This window comes from Panicum virgatum, chromosome 4N, assembly GCF_016808335.1.
Source record: "Panicum virgatum strain AP13 chromosome 4N, P.virgatum_v5, whole genome shotgun sequence".
Lineage (NCBI taxonomy): Eukaryota > Viridiplantae > Streptophyta > Magnoliopsida > Poales > Poaceae > Panicum > Panicum virgatum.
This window is the reverse complement of record NC_053148.1, coordinates 6,388,302-6,404,175: the sequence shown is the minus strand read 5'-3', so window position 1 is coordinate 6,404,175 and position 15,874 is coordinate 6,388,302. Positions and strand designations below refer to the sequence as shown.

Genomic DNA, 15,874 nt, shown 5'->3' with positions numbered 1-15,874 from the left:
TTACTACGATGTGACAAAGAGATCAAGGCTCTCATAACCGCGAGTCATGGCGAATCGATCCGATTTAACCTTGTAAGGTGGACCTAACCAACACGGCACGTATATGCCCCGTCGGGCTATACACGCCAACCCTTCACATATGCACACCGAATAGTCGAACTGCCCTGCGACCCGGGACTGCTAGCCCCACCGATACCAACGAAGGGTCAGCCATGAGTTTCTATACTAGCTCCACTGGTGAAGACAGTATCAAGTCCGCCTACCGGTGCGCATATGGTACTGAGCTTACCGGTTTCGACTACCTCCTACTTCCGGCATGTGGTTAGTACTGTTCAATCCTCGATCAACACTGCCAACAACGGTACGGTCCTCAATCGACACAGGCGGAGGCTTACTTTCCATCCATTCCATATCCATAACCAATTCATCTCCGCCCGGTCTCCAGTTTTCCTTTCTTTTCTCAATGATTCCTTCTTCAGTAACTTTTCCATAAGTAGCAAGACTAAATCTCGCGAGTGACAGGAATCACTCGACTTCTACCGAGTCTCTAATTAGCAAAGCATTTCTAACGGTGCCTGTATACTAGTAGAGACTCATAGGTACTTAGGGAGAAACATGCATACTAGTGTTTCATTCAACTCCTAAAAACTTAATGCACAATACTTAAATAATAACCTTGAATACTTGAAAATAAAGGTTATGCTCCGGGGCTTGCCTGGGATCAACACTGAATTAGTTAGTGTTGGTTAGATGATATTCGCTTGGCGGACATTTTCCTTTGGGTAATGCACATCGGGTCCATCCATCCATCTTCTGGGTGCGTCCACCGTTACACCACCATCTGGCTCGGCTGCTGCTTCGGCTTGCGGTTCCCCTGCTTGCGGCTCCGAGATCGTATCAGCAACCAACTCGTAGACGGCTTCGCTCGCAGTGTCTACACGTATGAAAGATGCCATGCTAGAGTCAGAACCACAGCAATGCATGGATGCTCATGATGCGACGCATTTCAATACAAAGCAATTGAAAGAAACGACAGAGCTGACATGCATCAACTGAGTAACCACCACAAAGAAAGTAACAACTAACGATTTGAGTGCTTAGGTGCGGTTCCAAAGTTCAACTCGTTTTAGCCTGAAGTGTTTCCTTCAAAACAATAGCTACTAAACTACTTAGGACGACTAATCGCCCAACTAGAGGACAAGGAAAACATAAAACTACGGACTTATAATTTACTAACCACAAGAATCGGGGATAAAAACCGAAACTAAGAATTAAATAAAGATCAACACTTAACACGCCACAAGGATCTAGTAGCATAACTTTTCTATCATGAAAAGCTACTGATGAGGAGTGCATAAATAAATTACCAACCTTTATTGATATAGAAAAGTATTTACTTTAACTCTAGGAAAGAAAATCAAACAACAATATATCCACAAACATGGACATAGGCCATGCACCTGGAAATTTTTCAGTGGACTACACATACAAAGAGTAGGTTACCATAAAATTTTCAGGATTTACAGACAAACAGAACAACCGATACAAAATGAATTAGCTTAAACGTAAACCACAATTTTAGTAGGGGCAAAAATGACATTTCATTAGCACAAGTATTTTTCCTCTGAAGATCTTGATTTTAGAAACCTAACAAAATTTAGTTTGCATTTTTAGGAATTTCCTATGATTTATTATGGATTTTTAAAGTTTGCAGCCAAAATAAGAAAAGGAAAAACATTAAGGGGGGGGGGGCTGATAGCCGGGCCCCACTTGCCAGTGGGCGCCGGACCAGCTGCCTCCCCCTCCCGCCCGCACGGGCCATGGCCAGCGCGCGGCCAAGCCAACCCGCGGCGGTGGCGTGCCGCCGGCGGGGGGGGGGGGGGGGGGGGGGGGGCGATTTGGCGGCGCTGGCCCACGGCCAGGGCGGAGTGGGGTCGCGGGGGCGCGCGCGGGGCAGGGCACCAGGGCGCGCGCGAGATGGGGCGGCGACACACGCGGCAGGGGCGGCGGCGGCGTTCCTGCTGGCGCGGGGCAAGGCGGCGGCGGAAGTGGACGGCGCGGGGTTCAGCACGGCCGGGTGGCCTTGGGGCGTGCGACGGCGGCTCGCGGACCTGCACAGGGAGGCCTGGCGGCGTGCGCGCGGTGGCAAATCGGCGACGGTGGCCGCGCAATCGAGTGGGGAAGAGGTCGGGAAGTAGGAGCGTGGCATGGGGAAGCTCACCACGGACTTGTTTTGCTCGAAAGAGGGCCGGAGGAGGGTCGTCGGCGTGGAGGTGGAGCTCGGGGCGGACGGCGATGGCGGACGGCGGTTCTGCAGACTCGATTCAGCCGGCGTAGGGCACGGGATGGGGGCGGAAGAGGTGGAGGAGGTCCAGGGCGATGCTGCGGGGCTCTGGGCGCGGCGAATCGAGGCGGCGCTCACCGGAGATGGCGAACCACGGTGGCGACGGAGCTCGGGGTGGCGTGGCCATGGCAGTTTGGGAGCTAGGGTTTGAGGGGGTTCGCGGAGGATAAGGCCGGGCTGGGCTTTAAGGCGAGGAGAGAGCGAGAGGGCGGCACGGCTCGCGAGGTTGGCCGGCGGCGTGGCGACGCGTGCGGCGCGCCGAAGCAGAGCATGGAAGAGGAGAGGAGGAGGCTGACGGGTCGGCCCGGGCAAGGAGAAAAAAAAAAGAAAACAAGTTTGAAATTCAAAATGGAGATGTTCCTTGGTTCAAAAATTCACCAAATTTTTACAGGAAATAGATAAAATCAACAAGACCACACTGCAAGAATCACTCAAAAAGCTTTTGAAATTTGGTCGCAACAAAAAGAACAAAGAGACTACTTTTGGAAATTCCTAGAATTTTGTGTCTCAGTTGAAAAGCCACAAAAATTCTGCAAAAATATTTTTAAATCAACATTTGAAATCTAGTATTTGAATAAAATTTTTGGGGGCCAAGTTGTGTAGAAAATTTTAAACTTTCTTCACAAGCATTCACTCAAACAAGCATCAATTTAAATTTCAAAATAAAAACTCACATGATGCTCCATTATGCCTTGATGGTGCTTACGATGATGTTAACCACATGATTAATCCTAATTACAGGTAAATAACACACGGGGTGTTACAGTATGCACCCGGTACCGGCCATTAGTTGCGCTGAGATATCTGGGCTGGTGCACAAAAATTAGGCCCATCAACCAGCTATCAAACCATTGCAAAGCCCACGCAACCTATACATGTTTTTCTCTGTAAAACTAGGGGTGCAAATGAGTGACCCATAGGTGCAACTCCAACTCACTTTAGTTCAAAATTTTATACTAATTCTCTAAAATGAGATCTCAATTTGAAAAATTAGTACAAAATTTTGAACTAAAGTGGGTTGGAAGGGTACCTAAGGGTCACTTATTGACACCTCTATGTAAAGGGAACATATCAGGTGCAAACCAATCTCTTCGTGCAAACTTCAATTTGGAACACCTCTACGCTTGTTAATCCATTAGTTCATATTGAAATACCGATATGGAAGCTTGAAGGAAACATCAACCTGCTGGCATCAAATTAAATTTGCATTTTTAAGATGGAAGAAAATAGGTGTGTAATGTCATGGTTGTTTCTTTTTATTCATCTGATCAGCTATGTCAGTCATGGTTGTCATCTCCAGCACATTTTTTCTTGTAGGGAAGGCTTGCTTTCTAGTCTTTTACCTCAAGTTGGCATGGAGTTCAATACCATAGATGAGGCCTGGATGTTTTGGATTAGATATGGGGTCAAAAAGGCTTTGAGGTGAGGAAAATGTACACAAACAAAAGAAAGTTAGATGGGAAAGTTAGGTCTTGCATATATGTTTCTGCAAACGGCCTGATAAAAGGGATCACCTAACAAAGTGTCCCAAGAGCTGAAACTGGAATTCATTGTCAAGTTCGCATGGGGCTTGTAATGGACAAGAATAAGGGGAATTATAGAGTGACTGATCTGATTTTGGAACATAACCATACCCTTCACTTGCCACAAACCTCACACTTGATGGCATCCCAAAGTGCATCTTATTGGTAGACAACACAATTGACATGCTCAGCATGCAAGTTGAAGAAGAAATGAATGGTGTTACATACAAGTCCTATGGATCCCATTACCACTCCCACCAATGTTACTCCGCCCAATAAATTATTGAGTAAAGCAAGCCTAAAGAAAAAGAAGGTGAAAACAAAAACCTTGAAGCGCAAAAAAAAACTTGGTTTGACAAGAGACGCAAGTTTGCAAAAAAGGGAGAAAATAAAAAAGAAAAAACTTCAAGGGTGTGTGACAAGACAAAGGGACAAAGTTCAAAGGCGTGCAGTAAGAAAAAAAAGAAAAAAAATTCAAAGGTATATGATAATGCAAAATATACCAGATTCTCTCTAGTTGTATTTATTACAAAAAGTTTCAATTGTATTTAAGTATTTGATTCTCTTTTATTTGAAGCAGCAAGAAACTACAAAAGTAGCGGTCATTGATGGCGCAACAATCCAAAATACACGTGTGAGTCTGAATCATGCATCTTTGCCTGAGGAAGGGACCACTGAATTCTACACGGTCATCAATAGCTTCTCTGAACTCTTGACGGTAATATTTCAAAGTAATACACTTTTTCTCTCAATCATACATGGCCATTATGTGTTGAATTATGGTTTTTCTAATTCCCAAGGAACAATGACAAATGCTGTTCTTGGTGAATTTTAATAGTACAGATCATATCCCATATGCATTCAGGACAATAGCTCAACAGCCTACTTGGCCATCATGTTATGAACTCTTGATAGTTTTGGTTTCCTAGTTTTGTGTAATCAGCTGTATGAAAGTTGCAGACTTGCAGTAATCATTTTATCATCTCTTCAGTACATTGCAAACTGCTTGTTCAGGCATATGAGCTTCACTTCCAGACTTGCAGTAATATGTAGCATTTTGCTCAGACATTTGAGCTTGCGGTAATCAGCATTTACAACACAATAACAATCTTTACAACTTTTTATACTTACACTATTTGGTAGCAATTGAAAAATTTACAAACTGATAGCAGTATGCAAGGACATTGAAGTCCGGATGTGATGATGCTCGTGATGGAGGCGGAGCTGATGGCGCCGTGAGATGGGGAACGGCGACGCGACTCCGCGCCGGGGCTGTGTGAGCCTGCCGGGACCGCGCGCACCTGCCGTCGTCGCCGGAGCCTCCCACGCCGCTGGCCTAGAGCAGTTGAGGTCCCCGCGCCTCTCGCGCCGCCGGTCGAGCGCCTCACCCACCGCGCGGGCTGCTGGCTGGCCGGTGCGGCGAGCGGGCGGTGAAGGTACGCCGCGGCGGCCGGTCAGTCGCGCGAAGCGCCGCCCCTCTCGACTGAAGTGACTTTTTTTTTTTTTGAGGGGGACTGAAGTGGGTGGGGGCGTGGGCAACGGGAGTCTCGTTGGTAGTGGGCCGGCCCAGCAAGCAACGTGAGAAACCAGGTTGGGAGATTGGAGTTTGACGTTTCACGGTTGGATACAAATCTAGCGAATCCGATGGATGACTGCAGAGGCAAGTCATTTTTGCCGACTGCAGACTGACGACCTGATTCCTTCTGCCGCCCTTTGGACACTTGCATTGAAAGTTGGAACTGAAAGTTTCTGAATTCAACCCAGGCAATCCTGCGCAATCCGGTCTCTGATCTCTGTGTGAATTCTGAATTTCTGATGCAGCAAAGCTATCGAACAAGTTCTGTAAACTCTGTTTCCTTGTAAATGATGAATACACCTGTGCTGATCCTATACTTCAACGGAACACCATCTTCTAGCCTTCAAACAAGTCCGACAGCCGCTGCTCCAGCTCCTCCGCGGAGCGCCCGATGGCAACGTCAACCTCCGGGTGGTCCTCCTGGTACCGGCGATACGCCGGCACGACGTTCGCCGACACGGTTTTCCGGAGTATACCTCGAAGCACGGGGTTGGGCACCTTCCAGCACCTCTGAGCGCTGCAGGCGTTCTCTAACGCCGAGTAGAACGCGCTCAGCCGGTTGGTCGTCCGGCGGCGGAGGACGGCGGGCAGCTTCGGGCCGCCCGATGCGTCGTTCAACCGCGCCACGACGGGCGCCCAGGACGCGTCCATGTAGCCCTTGATGTACCCTTCCATGCGCTCCTCGCGGGCGCGGACCCATCCCGGCGGCAGGAACAGCTTGAGGTCGGAGCGCACGGCGCGGCGCACGATGGCGAACGTGTTGTTGAGCATGAACACCTGCCGCAGCCCCGGGAACGCGAGCGCCGCCGACTTCTCCTCGAGAACGGCCTCCAGGCACGAGATCAGCTCCGTCAAGAGGCCGCAGCCGCCCTCGGAGCCCGGCGCGAGAGGCGGCGGCGCATCTTCGCCGTCGCCGTCGCCGCCGAGGATGAAGCAGAGCGAGATGCGGTTGCGCAGCAAGCAGCGGAAGTAGCCCATCCAGAATCCGACGCACGGGTGCACCTCGCCGCCCTGCGGCATCCGCCATGGGTAGTGCGAGCGGACGAACGCCCTGAGGTCGCGGCCGCAGCTCCGCGCCGCGTCCACCAGCGCGGCGAGCGCGCCCTCGGCGGCGGCCGAGACGGGGTGGGAGGGACCCCAGGAGAACATCCTCCCCAGGACGGGGAACGCCTCCGAGACCGGGACGTACACGTCGAGCGCCGCGAGCAGCTTCGACGGGGAGCTCTCGAGCGCGGCGACGGCCCGGGCCAGCCTGAGCATCGCGCCGGCGCTCGCCGCCGCGAGCTCCCCCAGGGCCTGCACCTGCTTGACTGTGAGCTCCCGGTGCCGGAGGCGGAAGACGCGCTCCATGGTGCCCAGCGCCTGCGCCCACGCCCTGACCCTTCTCCCGACTTCTCGGCGCGGGAGTCTCTCGGCGGCGCCGCCAGAGACGGACGCGTCCATGTCCAGAACCCAGCCGACGCCGAACCCGGAGAGCCAGCGAAACAAGGGTTCCGCGCGCGCGGGGGCTCCGGCTGGAGACGAGAAGGCTGGGAGGAGGGCGAGCATGCGCTGCCGGTGCCTGTCGATGTCGTCGAGCACACAGGCGGACGACGCCGTGAGGAGGCTGGTGGGGTCGACCCCGCCGCGGCCGCGGACGGAGGAGGAGGAAGGTGAATCAGATTTGCTCGGGTACGGGTCCGGGCAGAACTCGTCGGCGTTGCTGCTGCTGGAGCCGTCGCTCTCCGAGGGGCCGGAGCGGGAGGAGACCGGGCTGCTGCTGCCGCTGCTGCTGTCGTCGTAGCCTCCGAACTGTGCGCCCTCGATGCTGAGGCACGGGTACATGGCGGCGGCGGCGCTCGCCGCCCGGCTGGAAGAACGGTGAGGCTAGCTCCCGGCGACGCGCTGGCACGCAGGCCGCGGCAAAAGAGGTAGAGGAACGTAGGATTAGGCGAGCCGGCGGAGCGGAAGAAGAGACGGAGAAACGGCGGGCAATGGTGGCGCCGTCCATCCCCGTCGCGACTTCTGCTGCAGCTTCTTTCGCGAGCGTGGCTACGCCAAGCAGCGACATTGACTGGTGGACGTCTAGACGCGCTCAGCTGAGTCAATGAGGCTGTTTCCAGCAAGTTGCGGATGCGAACACGCAAAATGGGCAGTTTTTCGCAGCCAGACCCACCTCTTGCAACGCGTAAAAAAAAAAACACCGTTCCAGCAGAACGCGAATACAAACGTGGAAAAACTGTCCGTGGGTCCCACCATAAAGCATATCTCCAACCGGTTCTATCTTCTTCGCCGTTCTCTCGTCCAGACCCGTAGGACGGGATCTCGTCATTGGCGGCGGTGCTGCCCTCTCTCTCTACATCGACCCTGCTTCTCCACGATACTAGGCTGCTCACGACAACGGTGGCCCCCTCCTCCCTAGTCCCTCCTGCCTCCTCCATGGGCCGGCGGCAGCGCCCCCTCCTCCCTCCTCCTCCAAGGGCCAGCGGCGGCGCCCCCTCCTCCTTCCTCCCTCCACGGGCCGGCGGATCCACGCCGGCACCCCCTCCTCACTCTCCACGGGCCGAGGCGGATCCACGCGGGTCCATGCCGGCGCCCCCTCCTCCCTCTCCACGGGCCGCCGGCGGTGCGGAGGAGGGCAGCGGCGCATGGTCGGAGGGCGCGAGGGCATTGGGGTGGGGTGCGCGGGCCCGCGCCACCTCGGCCGGTAGCGGGGCCGCGCGACGGCGGCGCCAGCAGCTCGCTCCGCTGCTCCCTCTAGCGTGCCGCCGCCGAGGCGAGGAACGACGGCGGTGACCTGGCAGCCAGTGGCGGCAGCCGTCTCTGGTCAGCGGCAGTCCGGCAGTCCGAGGCAACAGCATCCCAACTGTAGTTCTCGCGCGCGGGAGGGCAACAACGACCACGGCGCGGACCGGATGTGATGAAGAGAGAGAACACGCAGATATGCGGGTCGAACGAGGGGGGCTCCGATTTTGCGTATCCGCTTCCGCACTCTGCTGGAGGTGCTACAGTGCGTCCCGGATTCGCAAAATACCGATCCGCGCTCGTTTGGGAGACTTGCTGGAAACAGCCTGAGTCCTCTGCTCTGGCTCCACTCGTTTTTTTGTCCGAGTGGAGACTGAGGGACAGTTTAGTTCCCAAAAGTTTTTGGGTGAAATTTTTTAGACAACATTTGACCACTAATTAGAAGTATTAAATATAGATAAATTATAAAACTAATTACATAGACGGAAAATCACGAGACAAATCTATTCAGACTAATTAATCCGTCATTAGAAATTGGTTACTGTAGCACGATATTATCCAATCATGGTCCAATAAGTGCTGGACGATGCCGTGGTCTGTGGACATCACATCCAAATTCCTAGCAAAGAACGGAGGTGATTCACGAAAGGTAGACTACACCACGGGCGTGGACTCGGCAAGCGAGTCGTCTACACCATCCCCAATCCAAGGGTTGGACTGGGATGCACTGTCTCCTCTCCTTTCATTTTTTTTCAATTATATAGAACTTAAAAGTGCTTCTACTAAGGATGTGTTTAGATTTTTTTGACGTAAATTTTTAAAAAAGAATTTTACTATTTCGGAACACTAAATAAAATCTATTTATAAAATTTTTGCACAGATGAGTTGTAAATCGCGAGACGAATCTAATGAGCCTAATTAATCCATGATTAATTCACAATTAGCGAATAGTTACTGTATCATCACTGTTGCAAACCATGGATTAAATATGCTCATTAAATTCATCTCACGACTACAACTCATCCGTGTAAAAAATTTTACAAATAGATTTTATTTAGTACTCTATGCATGTGTCTAAATATTCGATGTGATGTTTTTTAATGTAAAATTTTAAGATCTAAACAGGCCTTAAGATTTTTTGTAACCACTAGACTATCTTTTCGCCTGTCGATGACAGGATTACTAAATAATCAATCTGATTTGACACGTAGGGTGATCGCCGTGTTGTTGGTGCTGGCTGCACACACCGTGAGCATGCGAGGTCGCCTCGGCCAAGTATGAGAGAAATCTCTCGACGGTCAATAAGAAAATCGAAAATTTGATAGTAAACTCGTGATATTTGGCCAGTATTCAAATGGCAGATCGCCTCTATACTTTTTTTTTACTGCCACTATTAGAAAAAGAGGTTTTCGTCCACCTCCGGTTAGTACCAGTTGCTTTAAACCCGGTACTAATACCAATTTAGTACCGATCATATAGCACAGTACCCCCTGGGGCCATTTAGTACCAGTTTTTAACACCATCCGGTACTAAATACTATTATTCAGTACTGATTCGTGTTATGATCCGGTACTAAATAGCTTCCGAGCCCTCGCCCCCCATACATTTAGTACCAGGCCAAATACTATGTGTCGTGGCTCTAGAAGGAGGGCCACTGCCGGGTGGCGGAGCGCACCCGCCTATTCCCAGAGGGGGAGTACTCGGGGAAGTGCCAAGCTATTAGGCCGATCTAGCTCGGGGGGCAAGAACGCAAGAACACACGAGTTGATCTAGCTCGGGGGGCAAGAACGCAAGAACACACGAGTTTAAAGTGGTTCGGACCGCCGGAGCGTAATACCCTACATCCACTGTGTGGTGTATTGCACTTGTATGAATGAGTCTATCCTCTGCCCTGCCGGGCCTAAGTTATTCTCTAGCGGGCGTCTCCCTTTTATAGTGCAAGGAGGGCGCGTACACGAGTGTTGAACCCCAACAGATGGGCCCAACAATGAGGTATCCTATACTAAATAGACACTAATGGTGCTATAGTGATAGAGAATCTCTTGCCGGATACGCTTCGCCGTCCTGTAGACTCTCTGACCGAGGGGGTCTTCTCCTTTCCCGTCGGTGAGGCGCCCGTTGAGACAGTGTAGGTTGCGGCGTAGACTGTTGGGCCTACCGCGTAGCCGTTATGATACTCCGTCACCGAGTTGTCATGTCTAACTGGCGTAGCGGACTGACGCGCTTGGCATAAGTGGTGCCAGCGGCTGTACTGTGCACCTTGGTAACGCGCGACTAACAGTACAGCTTGTCAAAAGTCTCCTCGGGCTCTGCTGCGGCAGAGCACTTCTGAACCACCCGCATTAAATGCGGTAGGTGGGCAAGTCTTCCAAAGGAAGCTTGGCAGCCGCGCACGTGCTTGCGAACACATGGCAGCTCCAGACCCCCCAGGCGGGGTGTCTGTTCCCTCCCGGTGAGGGGTCTGGATAGTATATGGGGGTTCCGGACCCCGCGGGGGGTCCGAGGCCCCCGGCCGTTTTGGTCCCAAGCGCATTCTCCTCCAGGACACGTGGTGACACCGGACCTGTCCCGAGCGGGAAGCGGGTGCGAGGCTGTTGGTCCGGTGAGATGGAGCCAGACCCCAGGGATCCGGCTGCTCAGCTCCTTAAGGCGTAGTTACGGATAACTACACGAGTCTTGCCATAGCAAGAGGGGGTACCCCAGTCCTGAGGTACCGACAGTGGCCCCCGAGCCCACCTCGGGAGAGGTACGAACCCGCAGGTGGGGCCATTATCATGACGCAATGCTGATTGCGTTGGCGTGCCCATGTCGAGAGCGGGTGCTCTGGACCCCTTCAAGGCCGTAGCACTTGTCGCCCGGTTCAGGTACTAGAGTGCTCTCCATAGGGCGGCGAAGGTGCAGGCTTAGTGTACGGAACCGTGCTACGTGGACCTCGAACTGCCCAAGGAGCAAGCACTACTTCCCCGGACCCGGCTTCAGGCGACCGTGGCGAGTGGTCTCCGCCGGAGCGGGCCACCGGAGTGGACTTGGTGCGACCGTGGCGAGCGGTCTCCGCCGGAGTGGGCCACCGGAGTGGACTTGAAGCGTTGCTGACGATCCCATGAATTACGTCACCGGGCCTTGCAGCAAGGTGTAGGAAACCAGGCCTTATACTAGAAAGGAGCCCGGGACCTCTAGGGACAGCAGACTCGGATACTAGGGGACTCGTAACAGGGCGGTGAAGTACGTAGGCTTAGGGTACATTACCAGGCTAAGCTACGCAGAACTTCTCTACCCCAGGATACTGGCACCACTTCTCCTGAGCAGGTCCCTAAGGGTCCGAACTGCCTTCCAGCTAGAAGGGGTGTTCCAACCTGACCATAAGCCAGCAACTCAATTTGGAGTGTTAGCAACAAAAGAAAAAAATCCATGCTGGAGAAAGAAAACATGCAGGTTGAACGAACAAGTGCTATTAGGTTAAAGTAAAGATAGGACCGAGGAAGCAAATCTCCTTCATTACTTGATTTGTGGTGTACATCAGAGGTCGGGATTACGAGGGCGGGCCTCTACCGCTCTGGACCACTTGGTATTGCCTGATGAAGCCAGATGCCGGGTTTACAAGGGCGGACCTTTACCGCTCTGGACCACACATAGGCACCAAATCATTACAAAGGAGAAACCAACTCAACCCTATCTAGTGGTAACCTACAGCTGCCGCTTCGTAAGGTAGGCACGTTCCAGGCTGGAGTGGAACCGCCACCTTGGAGGTACTTCTTAGTCGTTGGAGGCGAAAGTGCCCTGGACATGCTAACACAGCATCATTCAGCATCACCTCGGGAGCTCGCCGGGCCCTCCTTTGCACAAGAACTGTTTCATGCTTAGTTTGCATGAGAACAAATTCTTTGGCTTTGAATGAGAGTGGCCCAGCCGCCGCCGTCTGCCACCGGAAGTCCAGCCCGATGATTGCTCGTCATGAGCTGGGTGCTCATTTGGATGAGCACGGAGCGCGGAGAAGGGCAGTCGTTCGCCGGCTCGACCTTGGTGCTGGCGTCAGGCCCCCGTGCCCGGTGGTGGAATCCTGTCTGCAGCAGCACCAAGAGAGTCTTGGTCCTGGCGAGGGAGGAGACGATGGTAGACTTCCCCCGGGCCACAGCGGTCGGCTCCAGGCTTCATATTGAGAGGAAGCCTTGAGCCGACGCCATGCCGCCACAGGGGAGTCCTGGTGGTTACTTGAGAGAAAACCTTGAGCCGACGCGGAAGTGTTTGTAGGGTGACGCACAGCGGGCGTCTCCGCTGCGCGCCGCTGCACCGGCTCTGAGGTGTCGTAGTGGCGACGCACAGCAGGCGCCGCCGCCGTGCGCCGCCGCACCAAGGGCACTGCTGCCTCGGCGCTGCGGCGTGCGGCGTAGGTGCCGCCACGCCTCTCTTCATCTTCTCGTCGCCATTGCAGAGGATGAGCTCAGCCTCAAAAGCCTGGAGATCTAGCCAACGCTTGCACCTCCCCACGGACGGCGCCAAATGTCGTGGCTCTAGAAGGAGGGCCACAGCCGGGTGGCGGAGCGCACCCGCCTATTCCCAGAGGGGGAGTACTCGGGGAAGTGCCAAGCTATTAGGCCGATCTAGCTCGGGGGCAAGAACGCAAGAACACACGAGTTTAGAGTGGTTCGGGCCGCCGGAGCGTAATACCCTACATCCACTGTGTGGTGTATTGCACTTGTATAAATGAGTCTATCCTCTGCCCTGCCGGGCCTAAGTTATTCTCTAGCGGGCGTCTCCCTTTTATAGTGCAAGGAGGGCGCGTACACGGGTGTTGAACCCCGACAGATGGGCCCAACAAGGAGGTATCCTATACTAAATAGACACTAATGGTGCTATAGTGATGGAGAATCTCTTGCCGGATACGCTTCGCGCGTCCTGTAGACTCTCTGACCGAGGGGGTCTTCTCCTTTCCCGTCGGTGAGGCGCCCGTTGAGACAGTGTAGATTGCGGCGTAGACTGTTGGGCCTACCGCGTAGCCGTTATGATACTCCGTCACCGAGTTGTCATGTCTAACTGGCGTAGCGGACTGACGCGCGTGGCATAAGTGGTGCCAGCGGCTGTACTGTGCACCTTGGTAACGCGCGACTAACAGTACAGCTTGTCAAAATTCTCCTCGGGCTCTGCTGCGGCAGAGCACTTCTGAACCACCCGCATTAAATGCGGTAGGTGGGCAAGTCTTCCAGAGGAAGCTTGGCAGCCGCGCACGTGCTTGCGGACACATGGCGGCTCCGGACCCCCCAGGCGGGGTGTCTGTTCCCTCCCGGTGAGGGGTCCGGATAGTATATGGGGGTTCCAGACCCCGCGGGGGGTCTAAGGCCCCCGACTGTTTTGGTCCCGAGCGCTTTCTCCTCCAGGACACGTGGTGACACCGGACCTGTCCCGAGCGGGAAGCGGGTCCGGGGCTGTTGGTCCGGTGAGATGGAGCCGGACCCCAGGGATCCGGCTGCTCAGCTCCTTAAGGCGTAGTTACGGATAACTACACGAGTCTTGCCATAGCAAAAGGGGGTACCCCAGTCCTGAGGTACCGACACTATGGCCCAGTACTAAATGGTCTGTTCTGGTTACTTCAAAAGGATAACATCTTCAATGCACTCATATATGTTGTTTGGGTGGATGGTATAGGAAACTACGCATAAGGCCACAAATCACAAGTTCGAACCCCGGCACAGGCATATTTATTACTAAATAGAACTCCATTTAGTACCGGCCAGCTGGTACCAGCTGCGGGAACCGGTACCAATGGCGCCTTGCACCCGGTACTAGTGCCACTTTGGTGGCAGTGTCCCGTTGCCCGTCGGGGCAAAACCACCCGCATGGATTACCGTCCAAACCTGAGGCGGCTAGCGGCATCGATCAAAACCGCGTGAGTATGGGTGGGCGTTCAGGTTACCCCAAAAATTCGGGTCGGGTATTTTGAGTTTTAAAAAATGCTACTCGAAATTTACTTTGAAAAATCAATACCCGACATTTTGGGCACTGTCAGAGTAACGAGGACGGGGTCCCCATAACCCCGGACTTATTCGCGATTAAGGAAAGAGGGGTCCGCCAGCCACATCAGCCGGTGACGTCAGCCAAGCGCAGCTGTGGGCCCCCACCGGAGACGTCCGCCCACAGGAGGTGGGCACCCACCAAGACCGGGCCAGGCCTGACCCGACACGCGAAGCCCGGGGGAAAGTTTCATTCCCCTAAGACACCCGCCTGGTAAAAAATCTTTTATAGGCAGTTACGGCGCCTCGCCGCCAGACTCCATGCTGAGCCGAGAAGGTGCGCAGCTTCCCCATAAGAATATCATGATTACGGGGGTGCCGTGCGCTCAAAAGATAAGACGATGGGCGGCGGATAGCTTATTCCTGAACCACCCGGCAAATCAACCTGAGGATGGACGGTGGTCGGGACCCACCATCGTTTACCGCGCTCCATCGCGGTAAAAGCCAGAGCCACCCCGGGCAAACGCCCCAGGGCAGACCAGGGTCACTCCGGACCAGGAGGGTCCGCGGGACAACCCCGGAGGTCACCACGTGACCACACTCACGCAACCCCGGACGCGCTTCGGTGCACCCCGGGAGCGCGAGGACCGGCTAGACTGCCCCGGAGCACCCAGGATGAGAAGACCCACCTGTCGGTGTCCACGGCCACCCGAGCGCTCTGGGAGTCCCCCGAGGTCACCCCGAGGCGCCTATGACGCCGGCGGGCCCAGGAGCCTGCTACGGCGGGTCCGACAAGACGCCTGCCGTCTGACAGAGGTAGGGCAACCTGGAAGACGGCGCCCACTATGCAAAGGGTGTGTTCACACCAGTTAGAGAAGCAACAGAGAAGACATATGTAGTCTATAAATAGCAAGGACCCAGGACATGTAAAAGGAGGGATCCTTTCGGGACCTAACTCATACATAGATTCTGTGCTTGGACTTTCCAACTCGGGATCACTAAAGAACTAATCACAACACACACAGGACGTAGGGTATTACGCCTCTGGGCAGCCCGAACCTGTCTAAAAACCATCGTCTCAACCCGCTTCCTTAGGGGAGATCCTTACGCGGTTTATACCCATGACCGAATCTCTAAACGGGGGTTCCCATGAATCCCTGCTCGCGGTAATCACCCACCGTCAGGCACCCGAAAGTTTGGGTTTACCTGATATGCCCGAGATCCTCCAATCTGCATGCCGCCGCCTGCCGGTGCTCCTCTGCTCTCCCCCTGAGGTCGATGCGCAGCGGCGGCCGGCGAGGACGTAAGGTGGAGAGAGAGAGGAGAGAGAGAGAGAGAGAGGGAGATGCATGCCGCGTGCAGGTCGATGCGCAGCGGCGGCCGACGAGGGCGGCGCCGCGGCACTCAGGACGGGCGGCGGCGGGGACGAGAGAGAGAGAGACGGCTGCACGCTCGCGCAGGCGTAGTGGCGCTGCCGGTCGCGGCGGGCGGTGGCGCGATGGCAGCGGGTGGTGGTGTGGTGTTTTGGGCTAGCGGTGGCCGGCGGGCGCCTCGACGGTGGCGTGGTGGTCGGCTCACCGATCGACGCTCGCGACTGGGGGTGGTCGAGGTCGAATGGCCAGTGGCGGCTGTGGTGGGGGTGTACTGGTGTGGGGCTGGGTGGCTGCATGTGCCTAGGGTTAGGGCTAACCTGTTAAGGGGTTTGGTGGGCTGGGTTGCAATGAATATACATATTTGGGCAGGGCTTTTTATTCGGGTAGTT

The 15,874-nt window shown here is 54.4% G+C and overlaps 1 protein-coding gene across 1 annotated transcript; it reads right to left on the bottom strand.

The window, feature by feature from the left end:
* Positions 1-5,360: 5,360 nt before the first annotated feature.
* LOC120671039 (exocyst complex component EXO70A1-like) lies at positions 5,361-7,590 on the bottom strand. The gene has a single exon (XM_039951266.1). The coding sequence runs from the start codon at positions 7,265-7,267 to the stop codon at positions 5,780-5,782; it is 1,488 nt and encodes a 495-aa protein (XP_039807200.1). The 5' UTR covers positions 7,268-7,590; the 3' UTR covers positions 5,361-5,779.
* Between the last annotated feature and the right edge of the window lie 8,284 nt (positions 7,591-15,874).